We start from the raw sequence: 16,914 nt of genomic DNA on the forward strand, positions 1-16,914 counted from the left end.
ATGCGTCTTCTACAGTACGAGTAACGGCGATGGAGAATGTGGCCACCAGGATGGCGAGCTTTAACGGCAGCAAAAACCGAGACACTGACCAGCAGAAAGGTGGACTTTTGATCCCGAAGATGCCGTAAAGAAGGTGCTTACTGCTTAGACACATTGAGGGGATATAGAGGAAGCACTTGGCTGAGGCAGCTCGGTGAACAGCAAGAAAAATGTTAAGGGGAAAGTATGCTGGCAGCACAAAGTTCTAGTAACCGTATCCTTCATGCTGATACCGGTAATATTATAAATAATGCCACGTGCTGATGGAACAAATAAGGTGCTCAATAGATGTGTTGATTGAGCAAGCAAATTAATCTCATGTGCTGATATGTAGTACTGAGCAGAGCTTGTGTTGGCAGTACTACCTGATAGTATTGTACTAGGAGTAAAGGCCCCAATCACAATGTTCAGTTAATGTCACAGTGATGATATCACTAAGGAAATGTTGCTAATGTGTTGATAGTAGTGAGTAAAGGGCTCAATCATAAGTCCACATGTTGGCAGCTAGTACCGAGTTAAAGGCTCAATCATGACATTCCAATGCCTTGAAATGAATTACAGTTCTACTGATTTCAATTGTACCACTATTATGAACTCCAAAGTAGAAGAGCAGCTGCTTTGTGTTATATAGCCATGGTGAACCCTTCTTATTGAATAGTTATCCAGACAATTAAAACCGGGGGTTCCACTCCGAAGTACATTGTTTATAATAGAGTCCTTTCCCTAGTTATAAGAAATCAAGACACACGGTAGTGTGTCGTGCGGCCCAAGAAGCCGGCGCGCCACACCGTGAGTATATTGACAGGAAGAACGAAAACGTCATTTTCACACCTCTGTATCTCGGTGATCACTTATCTGATTGGAACCAAATTTGCTACACAGTTGCCCGCCAGCCAAGGGAGTCTACAGTCCAAATTTGAAGGAAATCGCTCCAGCCATTTCCGAGATACGAGCTGCCAAAGTTTCGTTTTTTTTTCTTCGTTTTTTTCTTCGTTTTCTTCTTCTTCTTCTTCGTCTTTTCGCACACTTGCAAAAATTGCTATAACAAGCAAACGCGTACTCCGATCGCCTCGAAATTTGGCACACAGAAAGGGAGTCCAAAGGCGCATCCTAGCATCAAATTTGGTACAAATCCGATGAATGGTTCAGGAGTTATGACCAATTATTCGCGTAAAACAAGATCGATTTGTTGTCACGCCTACAGGGTAAACCGCTTCATGGAATGAGTTGAAAATTGCTATGTAGATGGAGTAACCATCGTAGGAGTGCCTTTTGTTGGTTTGAAGGAATCGAGATAAAGACCACGGAGATATGACACAAAACCCAACCTGTGTCACAATTACGCGATCGATTTTTATGAATAAAAAAGTATTAGTTTTCACGCCTACTAGGCAAACCGCTTAGAGCAATGAGCTGAAAATCGGTGTATAGCTGGAATAATCTTCATAGAAGTCCTTGCAGTAGTACAGAAGAATCGGATTACAAACCACTGAGTTATGATTCGAAAGCCAACTCCGTGTAGCAAATGCGAGATCGAGATACTCTAATAGAACAGTCACCCTAATAGAGCATTCGGCTAATTTATTTACTCCATTATAGAATTTTATTACATCACAAGTTATTCTGTAGGGAATTCAGCTGCAAACAGTTAATCTTATAGACAGTTCAGCAAGAAGACAGTCACCATGTGGAGAGTTAAGCAAATATATCACTATAGAGATTCAGAACATTACAAGTAACACTGAAGAAAGTTCAGCTATAAAAAAGTCATGCACTGTGTAGAGAATTCAGCTACAATTAAGTCACTCTCTAAAGAATTCAGTTACACAGAATTCAGCTACACACAAGTCACTGTGGAGAGAGTTCAGCTACAAATAAATTACCCTTTAGAGTGATCAGCTACAAACAAAACACTTTGCAGAGTGTTCAGCTACAGAGTGTTCAGCTACAACAAATCAACCATTAGAGCGATCAGCAATGAACAAATCAACACAAATCTACCTGTAGAGAGATAAGCTAGAAACAAATCACCCTGTAGAGAGATCAGCTAAAACAAATCAACCTGCAGTGAGATCAAATCACCTTATAGAGAGTTCAGCTACAAACAAATTACCCTGTAGAGAGATTGGCTACAAACAAATCAACCTGTAGAGAGATCAGCTACACACAAATCAACTTGTAGAGAGATGAGCTACAAACAAATCACCCTGTAGAGAGATCAGCTAGAAACTACACACAATGTAAGGAGTTCAGCTACAAACAAATCACCCTGTAGAGAGATCAGCTACAAACTAGACACAAAGTAAGGAGTTCAGCTACAAGTAAATCACCCTGTAGAGAGTTCATCTACAAATAAATCAACCTGTAGAGCAATCAGCTAGAAACAAATCACCCTGAAGAGAGGTCAGCTACAAAAAATCACCCTGTAGAGAGATCAGCTAGAAATAAATCACCCTGAAGAGAGGTCAGCTACAAAAAAATCACCCTGTAGAGAGATCATCTACAAACAAATTGCCCTGTAGAGAGATCAGCTACAAGCAAAACACACTGTAGAGAGTTCAGCAACAAAGAAACCACCATGTAGAGAGTTCAGCTACAAACAAATTACCCTGTAGAGAGATCGGCTACAAACAAATCAGCCTGTAGAGAGTTCAGCTAAAACAAATCAACCTGCAGAGAGATCAACTACAAACAAATCACCTTATAGAGAGTTCAGCTACAAACAAATTACCCTATAGAGAGATCGGCTACAAAGAAATCAACCTGCAGAGAGATCAGCTACACACAATTCAACTTGTAGAGAGATCAGCTACAAAGAAATCACCCTGTAGAGAGATCAGCTAGAAACTAGACACAATGTAAGGAGTTCAGCTACAAGCAAATCACCGTGTAGAGAGTTCAGCTACAAACAAACCAACCTGTAGAGCGATCAGCTAGAAACAAATCACCCTGAAGAGAGGTCAGCTACAAAAAATCACCCTGTAGAGATATCAGCTAGAAACAAATCACCCTGAAGAGAGGTCAGCTACAAAAAAATCACCCTGTAGAGAGATCAGCTAGAAACAAATCACCCTGAAGAGAGGTCAGCTACAAACAAAACACTTTGCAGAGAATTCAGCTACAAACAAATCAGCTTGTAGAGAGATCAGTTACACACAAATCAACCTGTAGACAGATAAGCTAGAAACAAATCACCCTGTAGAGAGTTCAGCAACAAAGAAACCACCATGTAGAGAGTTCAGCTGCAAACAAATCACCTTATAGAGAGTTCAGCTACAAACAAATCACCCTGTAGAGAGATCAGCTAGAAACTAGACACAATGTAAGGAGTTCAGCTACAAGCAAATCACCCTTTAGTGAGTTCAGCTACAAACAAATCAACCTGCAGTGAGATCACCTACAAAAAAAGCACCTTGTGCAGAGTTCAGCTACAAACAAATTACCCTGTAGAGAGATCGGCTACAAACAAATCAACCAGTAGAAAGATCAGCTACACACAAATCAACTTGTAGAGAGATCAGCTACAAACAAATCACCCTGTAGAAAGATCAGCTAGAAACTAGACACAATGTAAGGAGTTCAGCTACAAGTAAATCACCCTGTAGAGAGTTCAGCTAAAACAAATCAACTTGCAGAGAGATCAGCTACAAATAAATCACTTTACAGACAGTTCAGCTACAAACAAATTACCTTGTAAAGAGATCGGCTAAAAATTAATCAACCTGCAGAGAGATCACACAGCGAAACTCACTAATAGTTACGAGTTGACACGATTTCCGTACTTAAAACCTGCCATTTCTCGAGACGAGCTAGACGTACGGATACGAAATAAATTTCGTGATACATTGGATACGCCAATCGTATAAGAATCCGTAACTATTACGGTTTGACACGATAATAAAATGGCCGAGACGACTTTGTCTTCACAAAGCCTAGCTAGGAGTCAAGCGAAATAGAAAGCGACAGTTTTGTGATCACTGCCACAAAGAAGTGTCCAAGTCTACGTATTATCGGCACAAGTTAATGCATACAGAAGACTCGGATCTCGAGGAGGACGCAAGTAGGGAACTTCTGGAATTCCCCGAAAATGGAAACGAAGAGGACTTTGTTGAGATATCTAACGTGAGTTATGTGTGAGCGTGAGTTATGTGTGAGCGTGAAATTGGTTGTAGAAAGAAAATTGGAGAGGGATGACACGAAATAAGCGCCATCAAAGAAAATTTATACAACTTGAGTTGTTTGAACCGCTAAAACAGCCAGCTGTACAGTCCAACCAGCTCAGAAATTGGCTAGTCCTAGAGAGTGGAATCAGAAATCCCAGTGGTCAATTCTTCGAGCATTTTGATTAATTAACACAATGACCCATTACAATACTCGAGGTAAGAAGTCAGCACACATAATTTCTACATATCACTACTTCATATACAGGTATGGATGCCAACCGTGGCATACCTCAGGATCCAGGTCGGACCATTCAATCACGGACTCCACAAGGCCGAGGTAAGCAGTCAGCACACATGATTTCTACATATCACTACTTCATATACAGGTATGGATGCCAACCGTGGCACACCTCAGGATCCAGGTCAGACCAGTCAATCACAGATTCCACAAGGCCGAGGTAAGAAGTCAGCACACATAATTTCTACACAATATTATCACTACTTATATCTAGGTATGGATGCCAACCGTGGCACACCTCAGGGACCAGATCACAGCTTTCAATCACAGACTCCACAAGGCCGAGGTAAGAAGTCAGCACATGTAATTTCTACATATCACTACTTTATATACAGGTATGGATGCCAACTGTGACACACTTCAGGATCCAGGTCAGACCATTCAATCACAGACTCCACAAGGCCGAGGTAAGAAGTCAGCACACATAATTTCTACACAATATTATCACTACTTATATCTAGGTATGGATGCCAACCGTGGCACACCTCAGGGACCAGATCACAGCTTTCAATCACAGACTCCACAAGGCCGAGGTGAGAAGTCGCAGACTTAATTTCTGCATATCACTACTTCTCCAATAGATATGGATGCCAACCGTGGCACACCTTGAAGATTAGAGCAACAAATTACTTCAAGGACTCGAGGTGAGAAGGCAACAGGCCAAATTTATTCTGTGTGTTACTTGGGTACCACTAGGTGTGGATAATAGGAACAGTCATTTGGTTGGATTCTATGCGAGATCTAGACAAGAGCAGCATAGTGAACCTGTGACCTCAGAAATTGAGGGGAAACTTGACCAGATGGCTGCTATGATGCAAAGTCAGCAGGAAGCACTATCAAAGTTTGCCATGGACAATCAGGCTTTGAGGATGACCGTAGAAGCCTTAAAAGAAGTTGTCAATGAGAGAAGAGATAACAAACTTACAGTCTGCCGGTCAGGAAGGTACCACACCAGACGAAGCACTTGCTAGCTCTAATGATGAACGTCTCGATACCAATTTGAGTGTAAGTACTACAGTATTCATTAACAGTTAATATTAGAGAAGCTTTTATGTAAGTGCTTAAGTATTAGTTGCTGCATCTTACTTGATTGCATTGCCATGTGCAGGTGGATTAATAAACTTTCATTTGTTTATTTACCTTGTGTTGGATTGATACTTCTGCAACCGTTATCATGGCTAACTGATCATATTTGTAGGGAGATGTTAAGAAGCTATATGAAGAATTCGATGCTGATTTTGATTTAGAAGAAAGGTACGAAATAGCAAATGACAACAAATATTGATGTAATTAAACCAGGCACACACCCACAGCCAGCCGAAGGCCGGCTGTGGGCGCGCGCCTGGTTTACTGAACTTGTTTCCCGAAAAACGTGTGTGTGCCTATGTATGTTTGTCTGTACACACCCACGTGAGCAAACCATTAGCTCAGTGGTAAAAACAGCTTATCCACAACAAGTTAAGGCTAAACAAAGCCTTTAGTGAACCACCGCACTGGTGAGCTTTGGCTTGAAGGTGGTTTCTTTTCCAAGGTTTAAAACTGGCACAGCGACTCTCCACAGGCTTCGAGATTGGCTTTCCTAGTGGGCTGTTCAGGTGTTCTATAACTGAAAAATGCCGTAGTAGGCCTCATAGGCTCCCAGTAGATGCGTATCTCGCCGTTCTAAAAGTGGGCGTGACCCGTACTTACGCAAACGAAAATGAAGAGCAGCCCGGTGGCTTTAGGGTTTGAGAGATTATATTCGTAGAAGACAGTGTACACTAATAAATTGGGGCAGGTAATGTTGAGTGATAGCTGGTATTAGCTAGTACAGCAAAGAGAACTTAAATTTTAGTGGCAAATTATGGTGAAGTGCATTTGAAATAGTGCTGAAATAACTATTCGATAATTTGCTACTAGCATTATTCGATTCGTTAAAGACTGCCCTTCAAATCGCTGAGCATTGTTCTATTGTTGTCTTGTGTTTGTGATTATATGAGGTGAAGAGCATATAAAGCCAGATCGGATTCGGTAGATTTCAAATTTCACTTTTCTGCAACTCTGCTATTGCATTTTGCCGTATTCTGTGTTTTCAATAATTATTCTACTTAATCATCTTCCTCAACTGTTAGTCATCCATCTCTAAGCAAATAAAAAAAAATATGAAGGTTAAATCCTGCTTTAGCTTTCACCTGTTAATAGAAAGGTGTCTGCAATAAATTAGGGCTATTAACTTAGAGCGATAGCTGATATTAGCTAGTACAGCAGAAAGAACTGAAGTTTTTGTACCTAACTGCACTTTAAGCACCACATGACGTGGAGCATTTATTAGAATACACATGGAGTGTGTGTGTGTGTGTGTGTGTGTGTGTGTGTGTGTGTGTGTGTGTGTGTGTGTGTGTGTGTGTGTGTGTGTGTGTGTGTGTGCCAATAGTTTAAAAAGAGCCCCGGTAACAAGGTATTAGTTTGTTTGCATAACTACTGTAAGTTATTTGCTACTAGAAACGTATTTAATGATGGTTGAAAATGTAGGAAATGTGGTAAGTCTTCACTCCTTAGTATGTATTGCCAATATGGATCTGGTACCGATACCAGTAATATAGGCAGTGATACTACGTAATGTCAGTATTGGTACTTTTCTACTTTAGAGTGATTTTATTTCAAGATCGTCCTGAGAATTGCTGAGCATAGTTTTAGTGTTGTCTCATCTTCGCCTTGTAGGGATATTCAAAGTTTTGCTTATTCTGTAATTCTGCCGTTCCATTATTCCATATTTTGCCTTTTCTCACCTAATTGTTCATTGTCAAGTGACTCAAGTCGTCTTTTCATTGCACTTGAGAACTGCAGAATTTTGGCTCAAATATTTCAAAAGAAATTTACAGTGACCAGCACTGAAGTTTTAAAATAAATCATCTTCCTCTATAATTCAAGGTTGTTTTAAGTAAATTCTGCATCGTGATTTTCTGAATGATTGGGGTTATAATTATGATTGACCAGCCAACATTTTGGCTGCATTGAAGTAAGAGCAATGTCACCAGGTGATATTTGTACCTTCATGAGACTACACCTAATTGAGACTACGGTATGCATAGTATGCTTTAAAGTTTCGTCGCTAATGAGGTACTTAGACCCTTTATTTACATATTACTAAATTGGTCAGCTTTTAGCAACTCCTGCTGTATATACTTTAAAAATTGATGGAACATGTACATATAGTTTTTTTGTTTAAAATCTGGGATTTGCAAGGCATACTGGTATATATTGTTTGAGTCATGTAACGTAGTACACATTACATATTTTATTTACATATATAGATGTTGGTTATTAATATTAGAGGCAGTTCATCGTTACTACGAATCCCGTAGACGAAAGCTAGTTACTGATGTGAGGCCTGACAGGGTGGCTATTAAAGAAGCCAATGACAGGAACACCAAAGTGAGGAGCAGGCAGAAAGCGGTTAGTTTTCTTTGGGTGCATCAATAAATTTCAATATTCTGGAAACAGTTGTATGATCGTCGCAAGAAGCTATGCGCGACGAAAGAAGAAAAGAAAAGATGGAGAGAAATCATACCAGCCTATATGATTGAAGAGAGTGATGACGGTGAAGGCTCTTACAGAACACATTCACCATCGTGGCGATCTACTGGTTAGTTACATTACATGAATGGTATTTCTTACAACAAGGCTGATTTTATGGTCTCCCTGATAGAACTAGAAGACTTTATTCAAGAGCTGGATCAAAGGTGGACAGTGAAAAGTGTATTGAAGAAGCCCAGAGTAGTGTCTACTCCACTAGTGTGTGAGGCCCCGAGGGGAGCTCCAGCTTGGGCAGTGAGAGCACGGTCAATAAGTCCTACTGTGTGTTAACTTATAATTAGTATAGTGTAACAGATGATACATTTTAGGTAACAACTGCTTATCATGATGCACCACAAAATGGTCACCAGTTGCAATCCTCCTATACTGAAGTGGAACAGGTGTGTACGCAGCTAAGCTGTATCATTTGTGATTTTATTTTGACCACTACAGGTTGAAGATCCAGCTGTTGCTAGTGGTGGTACAGGTCATGATCAGATGCACGCAGCTTATGATTCTGAAGTATGTACTACGTATGACATAGCAAATACCTCTTCTGATGGCTATTATCTATTTTCAGAGCCTCACACACTATCCTCTGCCGCAAGATGATTATTCAGATGTATGTGTGTACAGTATAAAAGTTCATATGTTTAGTTTAGCTGCACATTGCAAAGGGCTATTCACCTTCACCGTACTATGCTCGCAACATACAGCCTCCACAAGACCAGTACTATCTTCAGGTAAATTAACCTACAAAATCTTCCGTGTGATGTACCTTAACTGGTTGTATTACAGTTCAGTCAACGACCAGATAACAATGATCATTGCATTAACGTAAGTGTCAAAGTGTTGATTAGGCTTACATTTACATATTATTGATTTTGTAGCACTATGAAGAATCATTGCCATCACAGCAGGTGAGTTGTTTGTGTATAATTTGTCATTACTGTAAATAATAAGCATTGCATACTGAATATTGGGTTATTTCAATGGGATTGCTTTATACACTACCATCATGTTAACGTTTGAGAAGAAAGTTTGTTGATTGATACTTTGGCAATACAACAGCAAATCTAGGGCGTTTTGCTTGAAATGTTAAGATTGAGTTTGTGTGGTAAAAGCTTGGCTACATCCATACATTATTGATATGTGACCAAAAGCACAGCTAGTTTTGCAATTTTCTGAAACTTTTTATAATAACTTCTTGGTTATATATAGAGAAAAACCGATGGCCTGGGATGTCCAAAGTTTTAGCCTTAGTTTTAGAAAACAGCATTAGAGTGAAATAATGAATTTGTACATGTCTACAGTATGTGAAAAATAAGCCACAGAAGGTAATGTTGTGTAATCCATCATAACTCATGAAGGAATTGAAGCAAGCCGCTAGGACTTGGCTCCTTTCTTCCTTATGAAATTGAACACCGAGTAAGGTGTAGTGGCTGGGCGTCCTGCATGGTATTGGAAACCTTACAACTATGAAGGCAGTTGATAGCCCACAAATATGCATCATAAGTTGGCCTATGGGACGTGCCTTGTACAAGTGTAGCCACAACCGTGTTGTTAATCCTTATTGTAGTACCTTTGTAACCATTTTCCACTTATGCTAGCGGTTTGGCAGTAGCTTGAAAGAAACATCCAGCCCGCTATTTGAGACATTGTACAAAATTATATGTATATGCTAAATTATTTATTTTTCCTTAGGGTCAGTATGCTACACCTCCAAATCTTGTAAGTAAAGTTTTTGCTGTTGAAATAAGTGGTTATTTGGTGCATATTTCTAGGTACACCAAGTTGATTTGGCTGATCCGGTGGTTGCCATATTTGAAGATTCAGACTAACATTTTATTTCATTTAATGCACGGAAAATGTAATATCTAGTATACGGAAAATTTAATATACCTATACGGAAAATGGCTAGTTTTACGGGATCTAGTTTTACTGGGACGAAGTTCAGCATGCTTTGATACTACCACGACGGTGTTGCTGGGTGTTAATAGAGGACTGCTGATACGGCAAAGGATGCTTTGATACTACCGCGACGGAGGTACTGGGTGTTGATAGAGAGCTACTGTTACGGTGCCAGACAGAATTCCGTCTCCAAGAAATGGTCCCACGACGAAGCAAGACGACTGATGATACGAAATCTGATACGAACGCTGTATCCACTCGTAACCAATCCACGACGGTATGTTATACGTACAAGGACAAGGTCGTCATAGACTACCAGTTTCGCTGTGTCAGCTACACACAAATCAACTTGTAGAGAGATCAGCTACAAACAAATCACCCTGTAGAGAGATCAGCTAGAAACTAGATACAATGCAAGGAGTTCAGCTACAAGCAAAATCACCCTTTAGTGAGTTCAGCTACAAACAAATCAACCTGCAGTGAGATCACCCACAAAAACGCACTTGTACAGAGTTCAGTTACAAACAAATCACCCTGTAGAGAGATCAGGTAGAAGAATTCACCTTGTAGAGGGTTCAGCAACAAAGAAACCACCATGTAGAGAGTTCAGCTGCAAACAAATCACCAAGTAGAAAGATCAGCTAGAAGAAGTTACCTTGTAGAGAGTTCAGTTACAAAGAAACCATTATATAGAGAGTTCAGCTACAAAGGAATTACCCCGTAGAGAGTTCAGCTAGAAGAAGTCACCTTGTAAAGAGTTCAGCTACAAAGAAACCATCATGTACAGAGTTCAGCTACAAAGAAACCACCTGTACAGAATTCAACTACAAACAAATTACCCTGTATAGAGATCAGCTAGAAGAAGTTACCTTGTAGATAGTTCAGCTACAACAATTCACCCTGTAGAAAGATCAGCTAGAAGAAGTCACCTTGTAGAGTGTTCAGTTACAAAGAAACCATCATGTAGAGAGTTCAGCTGCAAACAAATCACTCTGTAGAGAGTTCAGCTACAAAGAAACCGCCATGTAGAGAGTTCAGCCTCATACAAACCACCTTGTAGAGAATTCAACTACAACAAATCACCCTGTAGAGAAGAAGTTACCTTGTAGAGAGTTCAACTACAAAGAAACCATCATGTAGGGAGTTCAGCTACAAAGAAACCATCATGTAGAGAGTTTAGCTGCAAACAAATCACCTGTAGAGAGTTCAGCTAGAAACAAATCACCCCGTAGAGAGATCAGCTGGACGAAGTCACCTTGTAGAGAGTTCAGCTACAAAGAAACCATCATGTAGAGAGTTCAGCTGCAAACAAATCACCCTGCAGAGAGTTCAGCTACAAAAAAATCACCCTGTAGAGAGTTCAGCTAGACAAAGTCACCTTATAGAGAGTTCAGCTACAAAGAAACCATCATGTAGAGAGTTCGGCTACAAAGACACCACCATGTAGAGAGTTTAGCTGCAAACAAATCACCTGTAGAGAGTTCAGCTAGAATCAAAATACCCTGTAGAGAGACCAGCTAGAAGAGGTTACCTTGTAGAGAGTTTAGCTACAAAGAAACCATCCTGTATATAGTTCAGCTACATTTCAAGTCACCCAGTAGAGAGATCAGCTGCAAAAAAATATCCTGTGGGGAATAATGGGCATGTAATAAATATATGTATATAATTTGTATAATTACTAATAAAATCAAAAATAATTTAAGTACTAAAATTCTTCTTTTAAGTTCTTTTCTTCTTCCTGTAGTAAAGAAAAAAACACATGGGTTAAAAAAGCCCCAAAGCCAGCCATAGGCCGGCTTTGCAGTATACAAATACAAAAAGAAGTGATATCTAATCAAAAACAGCCAAGCTGTAAAAAAGGTGCGGCCCCCAAAAAGGCCATGGTGAAAAAAGATGTGAAATCCAAAGTGGCGGCCAAGAAATGGCTGTGATGGTAGGTTAATGGTTACATTTTAATAATGACAATTCAGGTAAATTTGGTGCCGCTTGGTCTTGGAACCAAATTCACCTGAATTGTCGTTATTAAAATGTAACCATTAACCTACCATCACAGCCATTTCTTGGCCGCCACCTTGGATTTCACATCTTTTTTCACCATGGCCTTTTTGGGGGCCGCACCTTTTTTACAGCTTGGCTGTTTTTGATTAGATTATATTATGTTTAGAAGTTATAGGAAGTTCCACGACCAATTTCATTTGTTCTTTTAAAGTAACTTAACATTGTCCAATGCTGTCTAAACAAAGTTTGCGTTCAGATTGCTATAGCTATTCCGTCTATTAGAACATGTGGTTGTGGATTTTAAAATAAATTTAAAAAATAATTTAAAATGTAAAAAGAAACATATGGTTTCTGGAAATTCTTGGAACTGCCCCTGTAAATGTCCATGTACCAGAAAGTGTCTAGAGCATCCTTATATGTGGTTTGATACAGAATTCTATAACAAATAAAGGAAAATGATTTCTTGGTAGTTAAGTTGACCTGTTGCTGTTCTCAAGTAGGGGGAAGACATTTTTTTCCTAACACTAAATGTATGCCTACAAAATTCAATGAATGGTTAATTCAACACAGATTCGAATAGTAAATAGAATAATCTGTGTACCATCAGCTTTTGTTCATACAGAGCAATCCCAGGGTAACCTCAATTTATAGTGCTGTTATCAAATATAAAAGTGCATGTGCAATGTATGCACTATATTGGAGAAGAAGACAAGAAGGTGCATCTGGCTTGAGAAGCACCATAGGAACAAATTTGGTCAAACTTGAGAGAATGCTGTTAGAGAGTTTAATATAGTAAGTTTGTGGCCACATAGCATTTCTAAGAATTCAATTCACCATTATAAACCACAACTCAAGGATCCTGTATAGTTACACTGGAGATGCAATTCTCCAATGGAGTATTCACCACATTTTGGCTAATGGTCCAAAGGAACCGGCGTATAGGAACACCACAATCTACGGGCCAAGTTAAGACGGTTATATACACAGTCAAATTTACAACCAGTTATCATGTTATGAGTGTGCTTTTTACTATACTGTATGTGATATTCACTGGTATTACTTGTTCTTGGTGGCAAAGGTTAAGTTCACATGTTGATAGTAGTACTGAGCAGAGTTCAACCATCTATTGTGCAAATGGATCAATCATCTATTGTTAATGTGTTAATAAATAGTACTGAGCAAAGGGCTCAACCAGCTATATTGTTAATGTGTTGATAGCAGTACTAATCAAAGGGCTTAACCAGCAATGGTTCATGACTGAGTGAAGGACTCAACCAGCTATGTTGTTCATGTGTTGATAGCAATACTGAGCGGAGGGCTCAACCATATATTGATAGTATATAGTATTGAGCAAAGGCTCAACCATCTGTTGTTCATGACCGAGCAAAGGGCTATATTGTTCATGTGTTGATAGCAGTACGGAGCAAAGGGCTCAACCATCTATTATACTCATGTGTTGATAGTAGTATTGAGCGAAGGTCTCAACCATCTATTGTTCATGATTGAGCAAAGGGCGCATCCAGCTATATTGTTCATGGGTTGAATAGCAGTACGGCTCAATCACCTATTGTTCATGTTCTGATAGTAGGCATATGCATGCATGGCTAAAGGGCTCAAACTATTATTGGTATAGCTATAAAAATAAAATAAAAAGTTCTAAAATAAATAGATTTAAAATAAAGTGGAAGTATGTATGCATAAAAATAACGCCCTCCCCAACTTAGTCATTGTGTTTGATAAAATGGTAGCAACAAAATATAGCTACAGTCGAATGTTTAATTAGGAAGTCCAACTAGTCTGGTAATGCAGTTGACAAGTCAGGGCTGTCAACAGGTAAGAGGATGGAATTGATAACATCAGCATTTGCGAAAATGAACAAATTAAATTAGAAAGAAGTTCCAATCACAGGTGGTACTGACTTGATTACCAGTAAATTTGACCTCAAGTTTGGGATACTATCATTGGGGTAGAAGCGGGCTCCAAGGGATCTGCATGGACGTAAATAATGAGAAATGTTAGATGTGCTGCTTTAATTTGTAGCCTTATACATATTGCATTGTTTTCTTAAACTCATGGCTTCTGACAAATAGATATGGAGCTTTAAAAATTGACCAAAGACCAAATGGTCACAGTCCAGAGGGCTATTGTATGCATTACCATTGGTGGAATGGTCTTAGAGGACCAGTACTTATTGCCAAGGCAACCTATAGAACCGATACATGTATGTGTGACCAAAGACAGAATGGCCACAGCCTAAGAGGGTTGCCTGTATGTACAACCAATGTTGGAATAGTCATGGTCTGTAGGTATGTCCACAGATGGATTGGTCATAGTCTGCGTAGAGTGCTGGTATAATAATATGACCAAAGATGGAATGGTCACAGCCTGGAGCACTGGTATATATGACCAAAGATGGAATGGTCTTAGCCTGGAGTGCTGGTATGTAAGACCAAAGATGGAATGGTCTCAGCCTGGAGTGCTGGTATTATATGACCAAAGATGGAATGGTCACAGCCTGGAGTGCTGGTAAATATGACCAAAGATGGAATGGTCATGGCCTGGAGTGCTGGACCTGCTGGTATGTATGACCAAAGATGGAATGATCTCAGCCTGGACTGCTGGTATGTTTGACCAAACATAGAATGGTCACAGCCTGGAGTGCTGGTATATATGACCAAAGCAGGCCCGTAGCCAGGGGGGGTTCGGAAGAACCGCCCTCTTGGGAAAAAGGTCCACAATTTCAGTTAAAAGGTCCACAATTTTAGTATACAAGTCCAAATTTTCAGTAGCAAAAGTCCACTAGCTACAGTTTACTAGATACCACTAATAAGAAGCTAAATTAAGTGCTCCGAGTAGCTGGCTCTCATTCAGTGCTTGTAATCTAATGCAAGATCGAGATACTCTAATAGAGCAGTCAACCACCCTAATAGAACAATCACTCTAATAAAACAATCACTCTAATAGAACAGTCACAATTACATTTTCTTTTAAAACCTGTATGTAACTACTTAATTTATTTACAAAGCCATATTTGTTGTCTAAACTAGAACTTTCATAATATAAAATGTTTGGTGGGCAAGCCCCTCCCATGCAGAGCCCATAAATAGCATCCATGCTTCAATGCATGATCCAACAGAACGTTCAATCTTTCCCATTCTTATTCACTGTGACATTCCAATATATTATAGACACAGATGGTATAATCACAGATGATATAATTACAGTAGCAGTAGAGAGATATTTCCCAGATGTCATCCAAATAGCTGGTCTTCAGCTTACCTAAAAATTGTTGACTGAAATGCCACTAAATTCAACCTTTAGTGTCTATTTTCAAAAAATTTCCTGGGGGGGGCATGCCCCCAGACCCCCCAGTTTCAAAGATGGAATGGTCACAGCCTGGAGCTGAGGAAGTGGTTATGGTGTCATTACCTATGACAAAGGATCTCACTTTGAGGCTTACAACCTGAATGCCAAGAGGGCTTTGGAAAGGAGGTGTCAGTAAGCCAACATGTTGATTACTCCATATTTTTATTATAATTGTTTTGTAGTGATAAAGGCACATGCAGCCACTATAGTTATTTATGGTCCTGTAATGCAGTAAAAAAATATCCGGTTATTTACAACCACATAGAAGCCAGGTGGCAGTTACAGTACAGGACAATGGGAGATGTGGTTCTTTTTTCGGATTTATACATAGTTAAGTTGCTTGAATTGCTTGCTTGTTTAGTATTCTGCAAGCTCTGATGAGATTATACACAGCAACTCACGCTATGTTCTATGCCCTGCTGGCCAGGCAGCAAAACGTAATCTTCAGCAAAATGGGAGATAAACCATCTAACACAGGTGTAACAAATCATAGGTGGCTGATAGAAGCCAGTGGCTCAGTGATATACTAATTCTGAGGAGAGTAGATTGTCTGTCACCAAGCAATTGGGCTTATAACTTCAAGTATTACTGTAACGCTTTCTTTGTTACCCTAGTGTGTGTTAAAGTCATTAACAGTAGCCCATGCTTGGTGGTGCACAACCCAATGTGGTGCTGTGTTGTGGTTGGTTGTAAGGGTAATAGCATGATGAGGGAGTCGGTGAAAGTGACCCACTATACTCCTACAAATAATTGTTATGTCAGCTATACTTCTTTGAGACAATAACCCAACCAGCTGTAGTGAGTGAGCGAAACAACCGAAGTGTGCCAAGGAAGCATCTTGCATAGCCTTCACCATGTTGCTCCCAACATTTTTTTACATTTTCTGGACTTTTTGGTTAACACCTTTTGTTGAAATATTAAGAAGTCATTTTGTTGGATTAGTATACCGCCAAAGAGATGACTTGAAAATCAGTCTGTGTATAGGTAACCATCAGAGTTCAAACCTTTTGTGGTTTAAATAAAATCTAAGTAAGAATTACAGAGTTACAGGAAAAAGCAACATAATGTAACATTGCTTGGGTCAAAATACTCTAATAGAACAGTCACAAAGTAGCAAAAAGTGCACAAAAACTGTCAACAGTTCGAACCAGGGACCTAACTCCCAAGGTTAAACCTTTAACACTATTGAACCATTCTTTTCACCTGTTCAGCTAACTTAATTTCTACCTTACAAGTAGAAGAAAAAATAAGAATTTTAAGTTGATAAGGAATCAAAGCATAAAGTAGTAAAACAAGGGAATACTAAAAAGTGGTGAAACAAGGATGATTGCCTATACCTGCAGATATACTAGTGGAGATTAAATCCCTCTTTCAATCAACAGGGCCTCCCAGAGAAATTAAGGGGCCCAGGGCAAAGAGTTAAAGTGGGGCCCTTCACCCAAGTTGTAAGGTGAAGACCAAAAAAAAAAAAAAAAAGGTCCCAACCTGCTGGCAATGACAATAACTACCCATCACCAACCATATCTCCTTATCTATAAGCTTGCTATACTGCTCCTCTGAAGAATACTGTGACTGCTCTATTAG

General features: G+C 39.5%; 1 protein-coding gene and 1 long non-coding RNA gene across 3 annotated transcripts; both read left to right on the forward strand.

Annotated features, from left to right (window-relative positions):
- The first annotated feature begins 4,486 nt into the window (after window positions 1-4,486).
- LOC136245428 (uncharacterized) lies at window positions 4,487-5,147 on the forward strand. The gene is made up of 3 exons (XR_010695854.1): window positions 4,487-4,539; window positions 4,715-4,786; window positions 5,082-5,147. It is a non-coding gene; the product is annotated as an uncharacterized lncRNA (long non-coding RNA).
- Window positions 5,148-5,198: 51 nt separating this feature from the next.
- On the forward strand, window positions 5,199-9,969 carry LOC136245427 (uncharacterized). 2 transcript variants are annotated; one of them, XM_066036952.1, is made up of 13 exons: window positions 5,199-5,505; window positions 5,699-5,754; window positions 7,794-7,935; window positions 7,984-8,125; window positions 8,189-8,337; window positions 8,385-8,456; window positions 8,509-8,577; window positions 8,636-8,677; window positions 8,733-8,798; window positions 8,854-8,892; window positions 8,946-8,975; window positions 9,760-9,786; window positions 9,840-9,969. In XM_066036952.1, exons 1-13 carry the CDS (start codon window positions 5,401-5,403, stop codon window positions 9,894-9,896), a joined length of 996 nt encoding a protein of 331 aa, XP_065893024.1. In that variant the 5' UTR covers window positions 5,199-5,400; the 3' UTR covers window positions 9,897-9,969. The 2 variants fall into 2 exon arrangements, with proteins under 2 accessions (XP_065893024.1, XP_065893025.1); XM_066036953.1 differs by lacking the exon at window positions 9,760-9,786.
- The last annotated feature ends 6,945 nt before the right edge of the window (window positions 9,970-16,914 follow it).

The sequence above is a fragment of the Dysidea avara genome, chromosome 15, assembly GCF_963678975.1.
Source record: "Dysidea avara chromosome 15, odDysAvar1.4, whole genome shotgun sequence".
NCBI lineage: Eukaryota > Metazoa > Porifera > Demospongiae > Dictyoceratida > Dysideidae > Dysidea > Dysidea avara.